This window comes from Phyllostomus hastatus, unplaced genomic scaffold (genome assembly GCF_019186645.2).
Source record: "Phyllostomus hastatus isolate PE091 unplaced genomic scaffold, TTU_PhHast_1.1 phas_scaffold_182, whole genome shotgun sequence".
NCBI lineage: Eukaryota > Metazoa > Chordata > Mammalia > Chiroptera > Phyllostomidae > Phyllostomus > Phyllostomus hastatus.
Window position 1 is genome coordinate 2,077,799 of NW_025334013.1, and position 18,675 is coordinate 2,096,473.

Below are 18,675 nucleotides of genomic sequence, written 5' to 3' on the forward strand. Positions count from 1 at the left end.
ACACACTCCCCGACACTCGCGCCTCGCTCACAGGCATGCAGGTGCGTTCGCACACGGGCGCGGCACACGCCCAGCTGCGCCCGGACTCACCCTGACCACGCGCTCTCTGCATTCGCACACTCGTGCATGCGGACGCGCCGGCTCGTACTCGGACACACACACCCGCACAGTCTCGCGCGCGCACAGACACGCAGCCCCGACACACTCCCGTGCGCAGGCTCTCACTCAGGGACTCCGCTCAGCCCTGGGGGTTTCCCTGTGAAGCCGCAAGCCCTCGCGTGGGCGGCTCTGAGCGGCTCTGCGGGCCGGCCCGGCTCATGCGGAGCCCTCGCCCACGCCTACCCTCCACGGCCGCCCACGTGCCGGGTTCCGGTCAGCCCCTGGGGTGCCCTTGGTGACGAGCGCGGGCTGAATGGCGCCTGGAGCTGGTTCTCCGGCACCTGAGCTGGCGGGAGAGGCTGTGCGGGCCGGGTCCCCACCCCCTTCCGCGTGGCCGTCCCGAGCTCTGGGTGGCACGTGGCGGTCCGCGAGCACACCTGGAAGCTCATGACCCCGAGAGAGGCGGCCTGCCCCCCGCCTTTCCCCAGCCCCCGGGGAGCTGGGGGGCGGATGGGAGGGTTTCCAGCCACCGGCGGGCAGGTGGGCAGGGAAGCGCAGGTGCCCACTGGCGGCGCACCTGGGCAGAGCCGGCGCGCCCGTGAACTTTCCGCGGATCCACAGCAGGGCGAGACCCCGAGGAGGCCCAGACTGGGAAGGTTCCCCGGGAAGACATTGGCAGTCACAGCTGCTTTGAAACGTGCATGTTCGGCTGATACTACGAGGCGGAGGAGGGGGTTTGCAAGGCACACAGCACGGGGTGGGGGCGGGGTCAGGACGTGCCGGCTTTTGGGCCCCACGCAAAGTCCAGCGGGTCCGTCCGCACTGAGCGTGGACGCCTGTCCCTCCAGAACTCAGCAGAGGCGGCTGCGGGCGGAGGGTCGCCCGCCCTGGGTGGGTGACCGTTGTGACGCCGGGGAACTTGTCGGTCCCAGTGGCCCTGCCCTGCCCTCCCGTGTCCTAGCTCCCTGTTTTATTCTGGGCGTGTTCAGCAAGGCGGGGTCTGGGAGGTCGGCTGGTGGGCTCCACAGCGGGGGGCCTGGGACTCAGCCTCCACCCGCGCGGTGGGCGGGGTTAGCGGCACGCCCCCTGTCTTGGGGCTCCCTGGAGAGACGAGACACGTGACTGCACGCGGGAGCCAGCTCTCAGGAGCACGTGTGGTCGGACGGTTCTCTCAGAATCGGACGAATAGATCCCTGGATGGGCCTTGGAAGTCTGCTAACGAGGGTTTTGGGTTCCCTTTTGAAGCGGGGATGAGCGGGGGGTCGTCCGGAAGAGCAGGCCCTCTGTGTGGGGCCGGCGGGGGGGGGGGACGGGGAGGGGGAGGGGGCGGCGCCCCCGCAGGCCCCGCACTGACCTGTGTCTGTCTCTCCGCGCAGCTCCCTGTCCGTGCGCTGGCCGGGCCGCTCCCTGGGAAGTCAGGCTTGGATTCTCATAGCCATGTGTCAGCTCGCCGTTGACCTGCCCGCCTGTGAGGCCCTGGGCCCCGGCCCCGAGCTCCGGCTGCTGCCCCGGCCCTCGCCCCGGCCGCCCCGCTTGTGGAGTGCCAGGAGCGGACAGCCCGCCCGGATCCCCGCGCCTGTGTGGAGCCCGCGCCCGGCCCGCGTGGAGCGCAGCCACGGACAGATGCAGAGTCCCCGGGCCAAACGGGCGCACAGACCCCGGGACCAGGTGGCCGCCCTGGTGCCCAGGGGCGGGCTCGCCAAGCCCCCCGCGGCCGCCAAACCCAGCCCTTCCCTGGGCGCCTCCCCCTCCCCCTCGTCCCCTGCGGTGGGCGGCGGGGCCCCCACGGACCGGCAGGCCCTGCTCAGGCGGGGGAAGAGGCAGCTGCAGGCAGCCGGCTTCAGCGGCTTCGACTTCCGGGGCGGCCGACCCACCACGGAGACCGAGTTCATCGCCTGGGGGCCCACGGGCGAGGAGGAGGCCCTGGAGTCCAACGCCTTCCCCCACGGCCCCACCACCGTCTCCAGCTTCCACACGCGGAAGACGACGGTGGCCGCCACCACTACGGCCACCACGGCCGCCTCCGTGACGCTGCAGACTAAGGGGGTCACCGCGCCCCCGGCCCCCGGGAACAGGGTCCCGGGCGGGGTCAGCACAACGCAGCCTTCCACCAGCCCCAGCCGAGACCGCGGCACAGACCCGAAGCCCCCACGGATCCCGGGGGAGACCGCAGGTGCGTGCCCTCCTTTCTGCTCGGGGTTCGCTCGGGGGCGGGGGGGGGGTTCGCTGGGGGCCTGGCTGGGGGCGGGGGCTGAGCCCGGCCCGGGCGGTGCTTCTCGGTGGCAGGACCCTAAACCAGGGGAAGGGCCGGGAGTCGGGTGTGGGGCCTCCGGGAGGGACGGGCGCTGCGTGTCCGTGAGCTGGCCCATGTGCTCGCCCCGGCAGGCGTGGGCGGCGCCCCAGGAGGTGGGGCCAGGCCACTGCGGCTGGCAGACAGGCAAGGCCTCGAGGGGGGCTCCGTGCCCGCCGTGCGGAGTGGGGGCTGCCGAGCCGGGCCGGACGTGGGGCAGATGTGGGCGCAGCCCGTGTGGCCAGGAGCGTGTGGGGCCTTCGGGTGCCCTCACCGTGTGGCTCTGCGGGTGGCCGCTGCGCAGGGGGCCTGAGACGGGAATCGCTTCAGAGGGACGGGGCGGCCGAGGCCGCGGGGAGGGAGGAGATGCCTGTGCCCCTCGCCGGGGCCCCGCGGAGAGACGCAGGCCCGGGGGTGGCGTTTCCGAGCGGGTCTGCAGGGGGGAGGTCGGGGCGGACGGCTCCGGCCCTTCGGCCTCGGTCCCTTGGGTGCGCGTGGACATTCCCCTCCGTGGCTCTGGACCTCGTCGGCCCACAGCGTCGTTCTGTGGTTTTCCGTCTCTCCCGGCTGCTTCGTGGGGGGAGGGGCTGTTAGCCCTGCCCCGGGCCAGGGCCCGCCTCCGCCCCCAGAGCCCCCAGCCTGCACCCACGCCACGAGGGGCTGAGGGGGGCCCAGAGCAGGGGGCGTCTGGGTGCCCACTGGTTGGCCCCCAGCTTCCTCAGCCTCTGAGGGGCTGCAGCTCCAGCTCACAGGTGGGATCCGGGCGAGCACACCCCGGAGAAGCACCCCACTTGCTGACTGGGGACGGGCACAGGGGTGTGGGGAGTGATGCCATTCTCAGGGCATCAGCCCCCAGGGCTGGGGGCGCCAGGCGGCCTCTGCCACCCACCACCCAGGCTTGCTTCTGCCCGTCCAGAGGTTTGGGCTCTGCGGGCCCCGAGCGGGCCGGGTCACACCCCAGGGGAAGGAGGGGATGGCTCCTCAGGGTCCGCCCGCAGCGCTGTTCCCTCTGCCCGGACCTCGGGCTGGGTCTCGACACCCTCCGGGCCGGCAGGAGGTGCTCGGGCTCCCGGGAGGGGGCGGCTTGGTCCCGTGGCCGACTTTCTCCTTTCGCCAGGGCGGGAGGGGTGTGGCCCTCCTCCTGGGCGCCTCCTCCCCAGAGAGCAGCGCATCCGTGGGGGCGAGCCCGGCTCTGCGACTGGGAGCTCCGCACACCACGGGGGCAGGGCAAGTCTGCGGGCGGACCGCAGCCCAGATCCGGCCTGGAAGTCAGGGCCGCTGGGCCAGAGGGCAGGTCGCAAGGCATTGGGCTGCCTCAGTCCACTCCTGAGCCGTGGCGGCGATCGAGGAACGGAGGGCTGCCTCCCGTCGCCGCCACCGCCTCTGCACACGCCACTTACCGTGGGGCCTCGGAGGAGACGCTGAGCGCCCGTTGACTCAGAGTTACGCGCGTGACCTCAGAGTGGAACGCCGGGGACCGCGGGACAAGCGTCTCGAATTCATCCTCAGTATGCCGGTGTCTCTAATCCAACGCGACAGATGCTTGTCTTGGAAAAGAGCGGCGGTTCTTCACCATATAATGTGGCGCAAGACTGATTTGTTTAGCACAACAGACTTAAAGGGGTAACTGTGTGTGTTCTGACGCAGAGAGGTGCTCATCTCTTGGGGAAGGGGTGCTGGGGGGCCCAGCACGGGCAGCCAGCCTCCGGCCCGAGGGGAGGGAGGGCAGGGAATGCTGGGACGACTGCGCCCACTGGTGGCCGCTGAAGGCCAGGCCAGCTGGCCTCACGTGTAAGGGACACAAGCGCCCAAGGCACCGAGCGCCTGCGCGGGCACCCCGGGGATCGCCGTGGCCTTTGGGCCCCGTAGCTCCGGGCCCCTCACTCTCCGTGGGGCCTGACCGCTACGGGCACATCTCAGGCAGAGCTCCAGGTGGTGGGGATGGGAGTGTCTCAGGGATGGCAGGGCTGTGCGTGTGGGGTCAGTCATACGTGTCACCCTGGGCCCCACCGCGTGGGGCTGCGCGACCCCAGGAAGGTTCGTCTCCGTCTGCTCCATGCTCCTCCTCAGTGACGGGGAAGACACGCCTCTCCTAAGTGCCGGCCGGGAGGGCCCGGCCAGCGAACCGGGTGTAGGGTGCCGCACCTGGCACCTGAGAACCACCTGCACGCCTGGCGTTTCTGTTTTTTTTTAAAGATTTTATTTATTAATTTCTAGAGAGGGAAGGGAGGGAGAAACAGAGAGAGAGAAACATCCATGTGCGGTTGCTGGGGGCTGTGGCCTGCAACCCAGGCATGTGCCCTGACTGGGAATCGAACCTGCGACGCTTTGGTTTGCAGCCCGCGCTCAATCCACTGAGCTACGCCAGCCAGGACACCTGCCGTTTCTATACCCAGCGAGGGTGACTCAGAGAGCAGCGTTGCCGTCGTCAAGGGCAGCCGGGCCGGGCTGCCAGGGACGCGGGAGTCTGGTCCTCTTGGCTCGCCCATCTGTGAGGCCGCGCTCACTGCCAGGCCTCCCCAAAGCCTGGGTTCGGGGTTCTGGCAGCGCTGGGAGGGAGCGAGGGTGCCCCCCGCCGCCCCCCCCCCGCCGCTGTGTTCCAAGCCAAGACGGGGATTTAAGGGCTGATGCTGCGAAGTCAGGTCTGCTGTGCAAACACCGACGCCTGGGGTCGAGCGTCATGAGTGTTGGTTTTGCCTCTGTGGAGGAGTGCCTCGGGGGGGCCCGCTGTGGTTTATTGTCTGTCCGTGGCACGGGCGCGGGTGGGCGTAGAGAGGGCAGTGGCTGGTGGTTTGGGGCGCTCTGCGACCCCTCCAGAGCCAGCATTACATGCAACACTGACTGGGGTTGTCAGAGCCCCCCTCGCCCACGGCCCCGCAAGGGAGGCGGGCGGAATCTCCCCTGGTGCAGCGGGTCAAAGGGCCGCCACTGCCTTCACACTCCTGGCGTCGTCTGTCAGGGGTGGCGTGCGCGGGGGCAGCCTGCCTGTGCTCTCTGTGCCTCGGTGGAAACGGCAGAGTCAACCGTCTGTGTCACAATGTTGCAAAGATTGAACGAGACGTTCGTGCCTGGTGCTCAGTGTTTGACCCGCGTAGCTGCTCAGGGCACGTTTGCTGCTGTTCACGTGACAGCGGTGATGGCAGTGACGAAGATAACAGTGGTGACGAAGGTGATGGGTGTGATGGGGGTGATGCTGGTCATTGTGATCACGGGGATGGTGATGAGGATGGTGACGATGGGGAAGGCGGTGATGGAGATGCTGGTGGTGATGAAGGTGGCGATGATGATGACGACAGATATGATGAGGGCGGTGTTGGTCATCGTGACCGTGGGGATGGTGATGACAGCAGTGATGACGGTGGTGGTGATGACGACCGTCGTTATCTTTGGGACGGTGTGTGGCCGCCAGCTTGCTGCCCCGTCGGCGGCTCCGTGGCGGCGTTCTCCGATGAGGTCCTCTGACGAGGTTCCACGTCCTCACCCGGGACCCGGGGGCTCCCTGTAGAGGCGGAGACGGCACCGGCGAGGACCCACAAGCTTGGGGTGGAAACTCCCGCAGCTCAGGCTCTCGGAGGTGCTGAGCTCCGGCCTCACCCGGTGCTGGCAGAGGGCGGGCGTCAGAGGGGCTGGGAGTTCACCCGAGGTCGAGGGCGGAGGGCTCCCCAGGGTGACGTGCCCTCCTGCTGTGACAGCGCCCCTGCCGGGCGTGTTCTGAGTCTGGGATCACGCAGTCTCCCGGGGGGGAACAGAGAGCCATTTCCTGGGCTTTAACCCCGAAAGAAACTCGTCAAGGGAGCCGTGGGGAGCTGGAGCCAGCTGACTTCCGTCCCCGCCTCTGCCGCCGCGGGAGCTCCCGGCCGTGGGTGTTGCCCCGCGGCGGGTGTTGGGGAGCGCTCTGCCGGCCCTGACCTTGGGACCTGCCTGCCGGCACCTGGGCCCCGGGGCTGTCCTGCCTGCGCGGCCACTTCTGGCACTTGACTCTGCTGTCCCTGGCCACACCCGGCAGGGCCACGACGCCCCACGGATCTCCACTGTCACTCGGGGTCTGCTCCGTTGAGGACGGTCACGTATTTGCCAAGGATGCTTTCCAAGTTGCTTTGTCCTTGTCACCGGGAGGCCTTCCGCGTCCTTCAGCCGCGTCCCTCTGCGGCGAGCATGAGTGATGGACTGGCGTCACCTCCTCTCGCCCTGACGGCTACCTGCCCTGGACGGTGGCACGGCCTCGGGAGCAGGCCTCACGGCGACGACGGAACGGTTTTCCAAGCGCCGGGGCTGGGCCGGGAGGGAGAGCAGGCAGCCTCCCGCCGGGTCCCGAGCCCAGGCGGCGCTTGGAAAGCCGAGCCCCTTTTAATTAGCTTGCTGGGTGTTTGCTACCAGGGAAGTGAGTCCGTCCTTGATTTAAAGATATTGGAAGCAAATGACTCATGAACTTCAGAAGTTTCAAGTGGCTTAATTAGGATAAAAGTATCCACGCGCAAATCAGCCGGCAGAGCTCTCCGCGGAACGTCCCGGACTCTGTCGGTGGCCCGGCTGCCCCGGAGGGTCTAACCCGGGACTTTCTGAACAGACTCCATGGGGCACCTCCTGCGGGCGGCGGCGGCTGCAGTGGGCACCTGTGGTCTCGCAGGCAGGTGGGGCGGCGGGGTCCGCCCACAGCCCGAGGGCCCCCCCACGGCCTCCCGGGGCGCCCCTCTGCTTCTGCTGAGCACAGCCGCCTCCCCGGCGAACGAACGGGGAAATGAGCTCAGACTCATCACAGCAGCCTGGCTTCTGCGGCGGACGGCTCTGTGCTGGCCTCCTTTCATTTCCCCGCCACAGGCTCCCTGCTCCAGCTTATTGCATTTAGTGCTTCCTGAGCACCGCGGTCTCCCCCAGGGCCTCGTTCTCCTCCTAAGAGCAGGGAGGGGCCCGAAGGTTCTTTAATTCCGACAGATCCTGGGTGTTCGTCCTAAGGCACTTTCTACCCGGGGGCTGCCTCGCCCCACAGTCCCTTCCCGGCCGGTCCCTGCCCGCGCCCGGCCCTCCAGAGCTGCAGGGAGAGGCCTGGGTCCTCCACACTCCCGCCACCTGGAGGTGGGTCCCCCCCAGGGCGGCGGGAGGGGCAGCGGGAGACGCCCCTGGCAGAGCGTGTCTGCCCCACCCCCCCAACTTCGCACTGGACATACGACACACTGACTTTATGGTTTTCCCCCACTGCCAGGGGAGGACTCCAAGCACGGGGCTAGATGTTAGACCCTCCGCTTTAGAGTTTGTACTCGACTCTGTCGGGAGGCCGGGTGGGGGGTCCCTGGCCGCCGGACCCGCTGCGCAGCGAACCGCCACCTCCGCTTAGTTGGCATCCGACGCCGCCCGCTGCGCGAGGGATCTGTTTGGGGAGGGGAGACGGGTAAGGATGCGGGCTCACCCAAGGGACAACTGGCAGTTCAGGCCTGGAGGGAAACGTCACGGAGGCCCAGCCTAGGCAAGGGCATTGTCGTTGTTGTTCTGGAAACTCGGATCCGAGGAGGGGGGCCGGGCCAGGCAGGAGGGGCGGCCAGGTTCCCGTGAGGAGTGGACGCGCTCCAGTCCTGAGGACGGGGAGGTGGGCAGCGGCCCGAGGGACAGAGCCGGGGACGGGAGGGCACGCGGAGGCCAGAGCGCTGGCAAGCCCGGACCCTCGGAGGCCGGAGGGAGCTGGCGGACCACCTGCCTGGACTCGGTCTGCGCCCCGCTGGGACAGGGGCTGGGGGAGGGAAGCCGTGAGGCCCGGGGGGGTCTGGGGGGGGCAGGCGGCTGCAGACTGGACTCCAGGGCTGTGATTCGGGGTGAGAAGTGTCCCTTTCCACTGAGCGGGGCGAACCCCTCCCCCACCCCGCCCGAGAGTCTAACTGGAAAGGTGCCAGGCGAATACACCTGGCAGAAGCAGCAGCAGCCTCACCTTTGCAGCAGGTGGGCTCCGCGTGAAGCTCCAGCGCCACCCAGCGGCGCTCCGCGGTCCCGGAGGCCCAGCCTGGACCGCGGCGGGCAGACGCGTGACTCAGCCGCCGTATGGTCAGACAGGCCTCCGGGCTTTGCTTTCAGTGCGGTTCAGTGAGTCTCCGCCTTCCAGTCTGGTACTAGGAGCTGCCGGTCAGCAGTAATAGAGGAGTGAGTCCCCCTTTCCAGAAGCTTCTCTCAGCAGGAGGGCTCAGAACCTCCCCACTCGGGCGACACAGACACACGTGATCCCGGAGCCGACGTCTTTGAGCAGAATCCCGGCCTGGGCCCAGACCTGGTGCAGGCCCTGAGCTCCCGCTGCGCCGACCCCTTCCGGGGCCGCGGCTCCGCCCCGTGGCCTCGGGGGCTCCGGCTCCCGTGCCTGCAGGCCTGGGTAACGCCTTCCGCCTTGGAAGGTCCTCCTGAGGCTTGCCCGTGAGCCCGGCTGGGGAGCCGAGCCCGGGGCACGCTGGGCAGTGCTGGCGAGCTCCGACGGCAGAGCAGCCCACCCCGCCTGGTGGCTGTGTCGGGGTGACGGGATGGCTCCGGCCTGGGACGTGTTCTGTCTGTTTAGTGTCCTCCCCCAGGGAACTAGGACGGGCCCTGGGAGCGCAGACCCTGCGGCCGAGCCAGGCTCAGCGGTCAGGCTCTGGTCCGTGGCGGCTGACACACCGCCGAGACCAGCCCGGCACCCGTTTCCGACGGCCGAGGAGCCGCCTGCCCACCCGCCTGTGGGCAAGGCCGGCGGGCCGCAGCCCCGCTGCCCTTGGTGTCTCCGCTGGCTGTCGAGACTGGCCAGGGCGTGGGGCACGGTCAGGAGAGCTGGAGCTCCCAGCTGGGCCACTCGGGCTGCTTCCCAGTGGAGAACAGGCGCTGGGACCCGGGCCGCCCCACCGTGGGTGCAGGGCCAGGACCGGGCCGGGCGCAGGCCGGGCGGGGAGGTTTACCTCTGCAGGTTCCCTGCTCGCCCCCTTCCTCCGCCCCCCCAAAGCTCGTCCCGAGACAGCCGTGGGGATCACTCGGGAGCATCGTGAAGAACCCACCGACCTTCAGGAAGCTTCCGTGCTAGAGCGGAGGCAGGTCACCCGCGGCGTGCACAAACCGGCGTGACGCACAAGCTGGACGGGCGTGTGATGGACACTCTCCTGGTTGGAGAGTGTGGGGTGCTGTGGGCGAGGCTGAGCGGGGGGCGGGGCTTGGCTGAGCGGGGGGCGGGGCTTGGCTGAGTGGGCGGGGGGGGGCGCGGGTTTTGGCTGGGGAGAACCAGTGGCTGCAGTGTGGGGAGGCGCCCTGGGGGCTGACTGACAGACCGAGCGAGCACAGGGGTGTGGGGAGGGGGCCCTTGCGCTGCCCGGCGCCATGGCCCCGGCCACATGTCCAGGTCTGGGCTGCAGCGTCAAGCCCTGGAAACGTCCGTGTCGGGCCGTAGATGTTGGGCCCCGTCTCCCGGTTGAGTTTTCGTCTTCACCTCAGGCCCAACACCCACGCCTCCTTGCTGTCACCAGCCCCCTAGGGGAGCCAGCCGCACGGGGCCCGGGGCCCAAGACACATGAGACCTCGGGGCTGTCCAGCAGCCCCAGCCCTGCTGTGGACCCCTCCCCGGTTGGCCTCCCCACTGGCTCTTGTCACTCGTGGGGCCTGCGGACCCGGAGGACACTGTCCCTGCCCCCTCCCTTCCGGCCCTGGCCCATGCCAACCAGGCTGCACTGTTCTTCCGCGTCCAGGAGAAAAAAATCAGTGAAATGAATTCAGCACCAACGCCAGGAGATGGGTCATTAATTAATAAACTCGGCCAGCTCCACTTCCTGCCCGTAAATGGCAGCTACAGTGAGTGTTATAAGCAGCCCGGCTGCCGGCCAAGGCCCCGGCAAGTTCTGCCTCACCCCGTGGGGGGCAGGGGCAGGTCAGCTCAGGGGTGCCATGCGTCACTGCATCAGCCCCGCCGCCTGGGGGTCCAGCGGTGGGGCAGGAAAGCTCTTGCCCACTCACTCTGGGCTCAGGTGCCTCCCGGGGGCCGTGGTTCTGGCTCCTGCCTTCTGAGGCCCACGGTCTCGGTGCCCCCGCTGCCCTGTCCACTCGCCTGATGGCTGGAGTCCACTCGGTGTTGCAGAGGGCCTGTGTGGCCCCCCCACCGGCAAGGCCCCCGGAAGGGAAGGAGCTCTTTACCCACAAGAACAGATGTTTCTGGGACTTTCCCTCGACCGCATGAGGAGTTTCCACGTCCTGTTGGAGGAGGAGGCAGGCGGGAAGAGGAGCAACCAGCTGCTGGGAGTGAGGAGGGGCCTGTGGATCATTTGATGTTATTGTCACCCCCGGCTTCCGGGATGGGCGTGACTCTCCCTTCCGGATGAGTGCGCCCCCCCCCCCCCCCCACACCACCCACAGCCTGGAGCCTGGAAAGAAGTGGGTGGTGGGAGAACCTGTACCTTCCTCTTGACCTCACCCCATGTTTCAAAGGTGGAAGGAAGGCACGACCACCAGCCGCTGCGTCTCCTGCTGGACTTGTCTGGTGCGTGGATCAGTTTTGGAAGGGTGCGGCCTCTCCCACTAACCCAGACAGCGGGAACCTTGCGGGACCTGCCGATGGCCCCCCGGGACCTGGGGTGGCTTTCAAGCCAGAGCCTGAGGGGAGGACACGTCTCCCCAAGGAGGACCACCCAGCCGCTTCTGTCCCCTGGCGCTGAGCCCACACCTCTTGGATGACGACAGCTCCTTCCGCTGTAGGGACGAACATTACTGGAGCACCTGGCAGGTGCGGCGTGGACTGGGCCCCTCAAAGGCTCACAAGGAAGAGCAGACACTCTGAGCGACACTGGACACCCCCGCCGCTCCCTCCCATGCTCGGTGCTCGAGAGTTCTCATCACGACCTGCTGGATTGAACCTCGCCTGCACTCCCCCCTTTTGCCTCAAAGCAGGGAGCCATCTCTTTTCCCTTGAGTGTCTCCTCCTTGATTCAACTCCCCAAATGAACCGGAGAACAAAAATGCTTTTGTCAGAGAACACGTCCTTGTGGTTCTTTCAAAGCGACGCTCACTCATGCCCTCAGAACGTTGCCATCTCTGCGGACAGCGGCCCTCCTCTCTCATCTCCAAATGCCCCCGAGAGCTAAGGAAAATCCAGGATATCAGAGCATGCTGCTGTGCACTTTAAATATGTACATTTTTGTTTGTCGGTGATCCTATAAAGCTGAGGGGGGAGAGAGATGTCGGGACGGGACAGGCAGGCCTCGGGGCCGTGGGGCACGGTCGGCCGCCGGGCAGGGCGCCACCCCCCGCCACCGTCTCCCGTTGGGGGAGCCTGGGAGGAAGGAGGACGCAGGTGCTCGAAGGGCCTGAGGCCCGAAGGCCTAGCGGGTGACGTCGAAGGCTGCACAGAGCAGCTCGCTGTGACGCAGGTGTGTGACGCCCGGAGGGGCCTGCCCGCGGCAGAGGCCGGGGTGCTCACAGGGTCCCCTCTCTGCCTGGCGGTTTCTAGAGACGAGCTGGAGCTGCACCAGGCCCCTGGGAGCCCACCCTCCCCACCCCCATTCTGTCCCAGGGGGCCGAGGTTCTCCCCCAACATCCATCTGGAGGGGCCGCAAGACGGGCACCAGCCCGTTCTTGGCCGTGCTGCCCATCCCCGAAGACCCCTCCTTGCAGCCCAGGGTGCCCCCTCCTCATTTGCACTGTGACAGTGACGGGGGAGGGGGTGGAAGGGACACCTGTCACTGTCCCGGGTGTCCGTGAGCCCTCAGAGTGTTCTGCATGGCCGCGGGGGGTGCCCTCTGGGCAGAGTGGCTCCCGCGGGGACAGAGGGAAGCGTGCCTTTCCCCTGGGGGCCAAGGTCGTGCACTTCCGCAGGCCTCCGAGGGTGCACGGCCGAGCCTGCAGCCAGACCCTGCAGTACTGAGCCCCAACCGTGTCCCCTCCACTCCCCAGGCAGCCTGGGAAGGAAGCTGGTAGCAGGAGGACCCTCGGGCTCTGGGCGCCCTGAGGGGGCCCTGCAGGCCCTCGGGACCCCAGTGCCTTCTCTCCCTGGGACCTTTCATTGCTGGGGTGTCACAGGGGCCAACCCGGGCAAGTGGCAAGGGTGGGCTCCTAAGGGGGCCCTCAGAATCACGCTCCTGCAGACACGGCCTCATGGGTGAGGGAGAGCGTCGCCCCGGCCTGGGGTCCCAGGCCGCCCGGTGCTGCCGGAGCAGAGCAGCTGAGCGAGGGAGCCCAGGGTGGGCCAGTGCACCCCCCCTCACCGGGAACCCAGCGTGCACACCGTGCTGTGGGGCGACCCTCCGTCCGGGTGTGCCTTCACACACGACAGTGTGCGACCACTCCCGGTGAGTGAGCACGCGGCTCCTCCTCCCTCCGCCGCCCCCGGGAGGCCCTCTTTCCCCAAATCTGTGTCTCCACCTGGACGCCTACCTGCGGCCCCTCGGCCGGCCCAGATCCCCGCAGATGCGCCGAAATAGGGTTCAGGCCCAGCGGGGTCTCTTGGAGCATGCTAGCGCAGAGAACAATTTAAAACTGCCCAAATACTTATTTTCACCTTGGAAGCTTCCCGAGATCCCCTGGCCCTGAGGCTGCGGGCTGCCGCCTCCCGCCCATCCCCTCCGTCCTGCCACTGCAGCGCGGACCCCGGCTGGCTGGCCGCGGCCCCCGGCTCGGCTCCGGTTTCCCTGGACTTAGTTTTGCGGAAATGCAGCACTCCTTCCACAGCGCCTGTCTGTCCTGAGACTCGGGGGGACGTGCACGCCTGTCTGTCCTGAGACTCGGGGGGACGGACGTGCAGGCCTGTCCCTGCCCAGGGCCCAGCGGCCCCGAGGGTCGCCGTCTCCAGACCCTGGTTTGTGAAGCAGGTCGGGTTGTGCAGTAGGGGGAGCTACACCCAGGTGGATGTCGTCTGCTCATTCATTCGCTTGTTCATTCATTCGTTCATTCATTCCTTTGTTCATTCATTCAGGGCCCGTGTGTGTGTGTGTGTGTGTGTGTGTGTGTGTGTGTGTACGCGAGGGGCTGGGGCCCGAATGGTCGCTCAGCAGGGTGGTCTGGACCTGCCCTCTGGGGGCGGTGGCCCCTCGGGAACCGGAGGCAGGGGCAGCGGCCTGTCTGGTCCCGGCACGCCCAGGTGGTTGTTCTGGAAGAACGGGGCATGGAGGACGCATCCTACCCCCCGGCACGGGAAACCCCAATGCGCACGGCTGCGGGGGGGGGGGGGGGTCCGGTGTGTCCCGACCCACTGAGGGGGGCCGGGTGGAGTCCCCATCCGGCTCAGGGGCAGGCGAAGGCCACTGTGACTCCTGCTGTCTCCCGGAGACCAGAGAAGCTTCTGGAGTCGGATCTGCCCACCCGCGTCGTCTGTGTCAGAGCCAGAAATAGAACAGGCAAGATTCCTGCTCTGATTTCTGTGCCCGTCGTTCTAGGGCGAGATGCCCTCACGGAATGTGGATCAAAGGAGCCGTGGGGGGAGGGGGGAGCCCATGGCTCACGCGCGGGCTGCACGCCCTCCACGGGGCCTCGCCGGGGCCCCAGTCGGCTGCCTTCAGAAGCCACCGCGTCCCAAGTGCTAGCCCGGCCCCTCCAGGGAAGAAACGTGGGCGAGTGGCCAAAGGCCCCTTCGGTCACGGCAGTCCAGGCCCAGACACCGACCTGCGAATCCCCGAACCCCGAGCACCGGGAGCGGGGGGAGGACGAGGGGCCCCAACTCGGGTGCTGCCTCGTGGGGGAACGCAACACATCCGCTGAGCCCCGGACGGGAAGGGGGGCGTCCAACCCCCCGCCAGCCTCTGTAGTGACCACTGCACGTGTCTCACGCGCGCCGTGAGCCCGGCTCGGACGGCCTGGCTTGACTAAACCCTGGGAGACCCCCGGCAGGTCCGGGGGCGACACTTCTCCGACCCTTAGGCAGCGGAGGCAGGAGCAGAAGATGGTGCTGGGACACATCATCCGAGACAGGCCCCCGCCCCCCCGCAGCCCGGCCTTTCCTGGTGAGAGAGACCCCCCGGGCTCTCTCGGTGCTGCCTTCCGAGCGCTCGGGGCAAGCAGTCAAAAAGTCGGTTTGAGTTTGAACATATTCCTAACCCGCTCCCGCGGCTTCTGGCTGCCCCTTTTCCCCGCTGTCCGTAGGGGCCCATTGCTCGGGGCACGGCAGGGCCGGGGTGCGCTGACCTCTGACCCTGAGCCGTGTGCTAGGTCAAGGGTGTGTCGGTCTCTTCTCGTGTCCCTGGCACCTGAGCGTCTGCCGGCGGGGAGGGGCCCCAGGGCGCACGGCCTCCCGGGCCCTCCCCCGCCCCCGTCTCCTAAGAGAGTGTCCAGGACCGCTCCCTCCCCCGCCGGGCGTCCACACATGACTCAAGAATCCTCTCGTGTTGGAAGGTGACAGGATGTGACAGGGACTGTCCCCAAAAGCGCGGACGCAGGGACTCAGAGAGAGAGTGCATCCCCACGCTCACACCGGCACTGTCCCGCCAGAGGTGGAAGCCACCGGGTGCCCGCCGGTGGGTGCACGCATGAACAGAACTCGGTCCATCTGTCTGTCCGTCCGTCCGTGCACTGGAGCATTGCTCAGCCTTGAGAGGAAGGTGGCCCGAGTCACCTGCCACAGCAAGGTGAGCCTTGAGGATTCTCTGCTCCGTGAAATCAGCCGGTCCCCCAAGGACACACACTGCCGGTCCCACCGATTGGGGACCAGGGTCGTCAGACTCACAGAGGCCGAGGGGACTCGGGGGAGGGGTGGCAGGTCCGGGGAGTGGGGTCACTGTGCAGTGGGGACCACCCCGGTTCTGTGGGATGAACTTCCGGAGAGGGAGGCACAGCAAGGTGCACAACTTGGCGCTGCTGACCTGCCTGCGGCCGACGGTCGCCTTCTGTGTCCTGTGTGTGCGTTTCACCCAGGTCTCTTACAGCGTAAAAAAGCCCGGATCTCACCGAGCTTCGGCCAAGACGAGACCCGGGTGTCTAGCTGGGGGCTCCGGCCTCCGCCCGCCCTCAGGAGGCGTCAGAGGTGAGGGGACACTTCTTGGAGGTTCGGAACGCAGAGGAGCTGGCGGACTTCCCACCTGCAGAGCCGGGGTCGTCCCGGCTGGGAGCGGGGTGCACGGTGGCCATTCCAGGAGGGCACTGCGGCAGGGCGGTGGCCAGCGGGGTCGAGAGGTCAGCCTTGTACGGGGGTGGGGGGAGGACTGTGCGGGCAGATGAGCAGACACATGGGAGAGCCGGCTTCTCGGGGGGGAAAGGAGGCGGCGCAGCCGGGGGCGGGGAGGCCAGAAAGATCCGGGGGCGTGGGTTGGCTTTGGTCCCCAGGGGGGTGGTCTGTAAGAATGTATCACAAACTGGGGGTGGGGGGCGGGGCTTAAAACAATAGGAGCGGCCCTGGCTGGGTAGTTCCGTTGGTTACAGCGTCATCCCCAGATGCCGAGGTGGCAGGTTCGGGCTCCAGTCGGGGCGCACACAGGAAGCAACCTGCGATGCATAAAAAAGTGAAATAACAGATCGCTAGCTTCTCCCTCTCTCAAAAACAAAACACAAAACACACCCCCTCCCCCTGCGTAAAACACAAACGTGTCCTCTCTCAGCCCTGGGGGCCAGAAGTCCCACAGGAAGGCGTGGGCAGAGGCGAGCTCCCCTGGAGGCTGCCGGAGGGGGGAGAGTCTTTCCCGCCCCCCTCCCCCAGCCCCTGGCGGCTGCCGGCAGCGCTCAGCTGGTGGCCGCATCGCTCCAGCTTCTGCCTTCGTCTCCGCTTCTCCCCGTGGGTGTCTGCGCGGCCTCCCCTCTTCGTGTGAGGACACAGCCGTTCATTGGGTTTGGGGCCCACCCGGTACGACCCCCACCTCAGAGACCCTGTTCCCAGTAAGGCCGCCCTCTGAGGCTTCGGTGGATGTGAGCTTCGGGGATACGCGGGGCGGCCCGGGCAGGGGAGCGCACCGTGAGGGGGCATGAAGCCGCTCCCTGGCCCTCTGGCCGAGAGGCCCGGGTGCACCAGCGCCCAGGAGCAGGGGTGGGTATGCCTGGCGCTGGGGCCACGGTTTCCAACATCCTCCACGAAAGGGACGGGCTCCCTGATGCCGGGGCTGAGCCCGGGAAGGGGGAGCCGGCCTGGAGCCCCTTGCCGTCCTGGACGGAGAGGAAGTGGTCGGAGAACCCCGGGGACCCGCCAGGAAACGGGGAAGCCAGCGGGAAGGGGCTCCCCCTGGCCAGCCCCGAGACGACCTCCGATGCGACGTGAGAAGCGGTGGCGTAACCCCGCGATTTCCACCTCTGCCATCTCGCGGCACAGAAACGGATCACTCAAACTCTGCGGCACGCCGAAATGGATATGTTTTGCCAAGCTGAACGAAAATAGGGGTCGTTTTGATTCCTTCACGCTGGATGGCTACTGCCGTGTTGGCTGTTGTCGTTTTCTTAGGTGACACTGGAAAGGGAAAGAGGCCGGTGCCCCCGGCCGAGTGGTCGGGTGTCGCCTGGTCTGAGAACCCCGGCGGCACGCCGGTGGGACGTTGCCGGCACGGCCCACTGACGGGAGGAGGGTCCTGAGTGGAGAAGGAGAAAGGAAGAGGGGACACGGTCACTGCCGGCAGCGTGGCAGCTAGCACCCGCGGGAAAGTGGGGGAGGTCGCGCCGTCGCCACCGTCACGGTTGGAGGCCAGGCCAGAAACTGCAGCGGGCGGTGAAAAGGGGCTGAAAGTGGGGCGAGGACTGGGGACCCCACACCCCCGATTGTCTCCCGGGTGGACCCCGAAGCTTGGCCCGAGTCCAGGCATTTGCCCCGAGACGGCTGCGGTGCCCTCCCCGCCATGCCCGTCTCTGGGGAGGGGCGAGAGGCTGCTGCCCAAGTGGACGTGTGTCCTCATCGGGGGCCAGGGGGCCCCAGGAGGTCCTTTTGGCTCCTCCTCACCCACCAGTGAGCAGAACTGCACCAGAGCCCCCGAGGGAACAGGACACGGCAGAAGCTGTGAAGGCAAAGGTCCAAACGCCTGCGTGGCGGGCTGCGGAAGGCGGGCGGTTGAGGGGCCACCGGACAGGGTGTCGGCCATCAAAGGGGAAAGGGCTCAGCCAGGGCGGAGAAGCACCCGGCGGAAGTGCACTCGGTGGCAGCTGTAGGCACACCTGTGCCTGCTCCTCCCACTCCCATTGGTCCAGGTGTCTGTGGACTCATCCATCCATCCACCCATCCATCCATTCATTAACTCACTTGCTCGCTCATTCACTCACTCTTTCATTCATTCACTCATTCATTCGCTCACTTGCTGACGCGTTCCCTCATTCTTCCATTCATTCCCTCCATTCATTCATTCACTATTCACTCACTCTCTCATTCGCTCACTCACATACTCATTCATTCATCCACAGTCAGCCATCAGACAGACACTGCGGCTCTGCTACCAGGAGCTCACAGCCAGATTGGCCTGAATGGTTTTCTCCTTTGTCTCTCTCCCCCACACCCCCCCCCAACCTCCACGGGTTTGTCTTTTACGTGGTGACCTGAACCCTCTAAGAGCTCTGCGCCGCTGGGGCGGATTTGCAAAGTGAAGGTCAGGTCGGCTCAACCCCGGCTGCGGGAGGTCTTGCCAAGAACAGTCCCTGACTGAGCGACTCGGGCTTGGCTTGGGGATCGTCGGCCTCCCGACTTCACCGGGGCCCTGCTGCTGACTCAGCCGCCGTGACGTCATCGTGGGGGGGCGGTCCCCGAGGGATCACACACAGCCAGAGCCCCCGGGACTGCATCTGGCGTGCAGTCCAGCAGAGGTGGGTTGTTTGGGGGTCTCAGGGGGGTCCCGGGAAACAGGTTCTCGGGGGAGAACGTCCACACCCCAGGCCGCTCCGTGGCTGGGCGAGCAGGCTGCTCCAGTGTCTGTCCGGGCCTTGTGGCCTGGAGGGGAGCGTGCCGGTTTCTGAGTCTGCTGCACGGTGTGACTGTGGGCTCCGCCACCTGTGGGACCCCGGACCTCCTTTACAGCCGCTGTCCCTGTCACGTTGGGTTGGAGGCCGCCCCAGTGCAGGGTGACCTCGTAACCAATGACGCCTGCCTTGACCCTGTTTCCAAGTAAGGCCACGCTCCGAGGTCCTGGGGGTTGGGGCTTCATCCCGCCTTTCAGGAGGACGCGACCAACCAGCAAGGGTGCTTCCGGACTCCTGTCTCCTGCTGGGTGCCCCCGCCCCGCCCCCACATCGGCCTTCCGGCCTCTCGTCGTTTCAGCCCCAGGAATTAGCGCCTCTTGCTGGATCGGCAGGTGCCCTTGGGGGGCTCCCAAGGCTGCTGGGAGCCCCCCGGGTCCCATGGGACGGAGGAAGCCTCTCAGGACACACCCCCTGCAGGGCCTCGCCTGGGCGTGCGGTTGGCTCCGCCCACGGTGGCTCTC

The 18,675-nt window shown here is 67.3% G+C and overlaps 1 protein-coding gene across 1 annotated transcript in view; it reads left to right on the forward strand.

Annotated features, from left to right (window-relative positions):
• The window catches only part of AJAP1 (adherens junctions associated protein 1), a 79,722-nt gene that overhangs the window by 37,922 nt on the left and 23,125 nt on the right, over window positions 1–18,675 (forward strand). Inside the window, exon 2 of the mRNA XM_045858785.1 lies at window positions 1,476–2,272. Within this exon, the coding sequence (XP_045714741.1) occupies window positions 1,476–2,272 (797 nt within the window). The remainder of the gene's footprint in view (window positions 1–1,475; window positions 2,273–18,675) is intronic.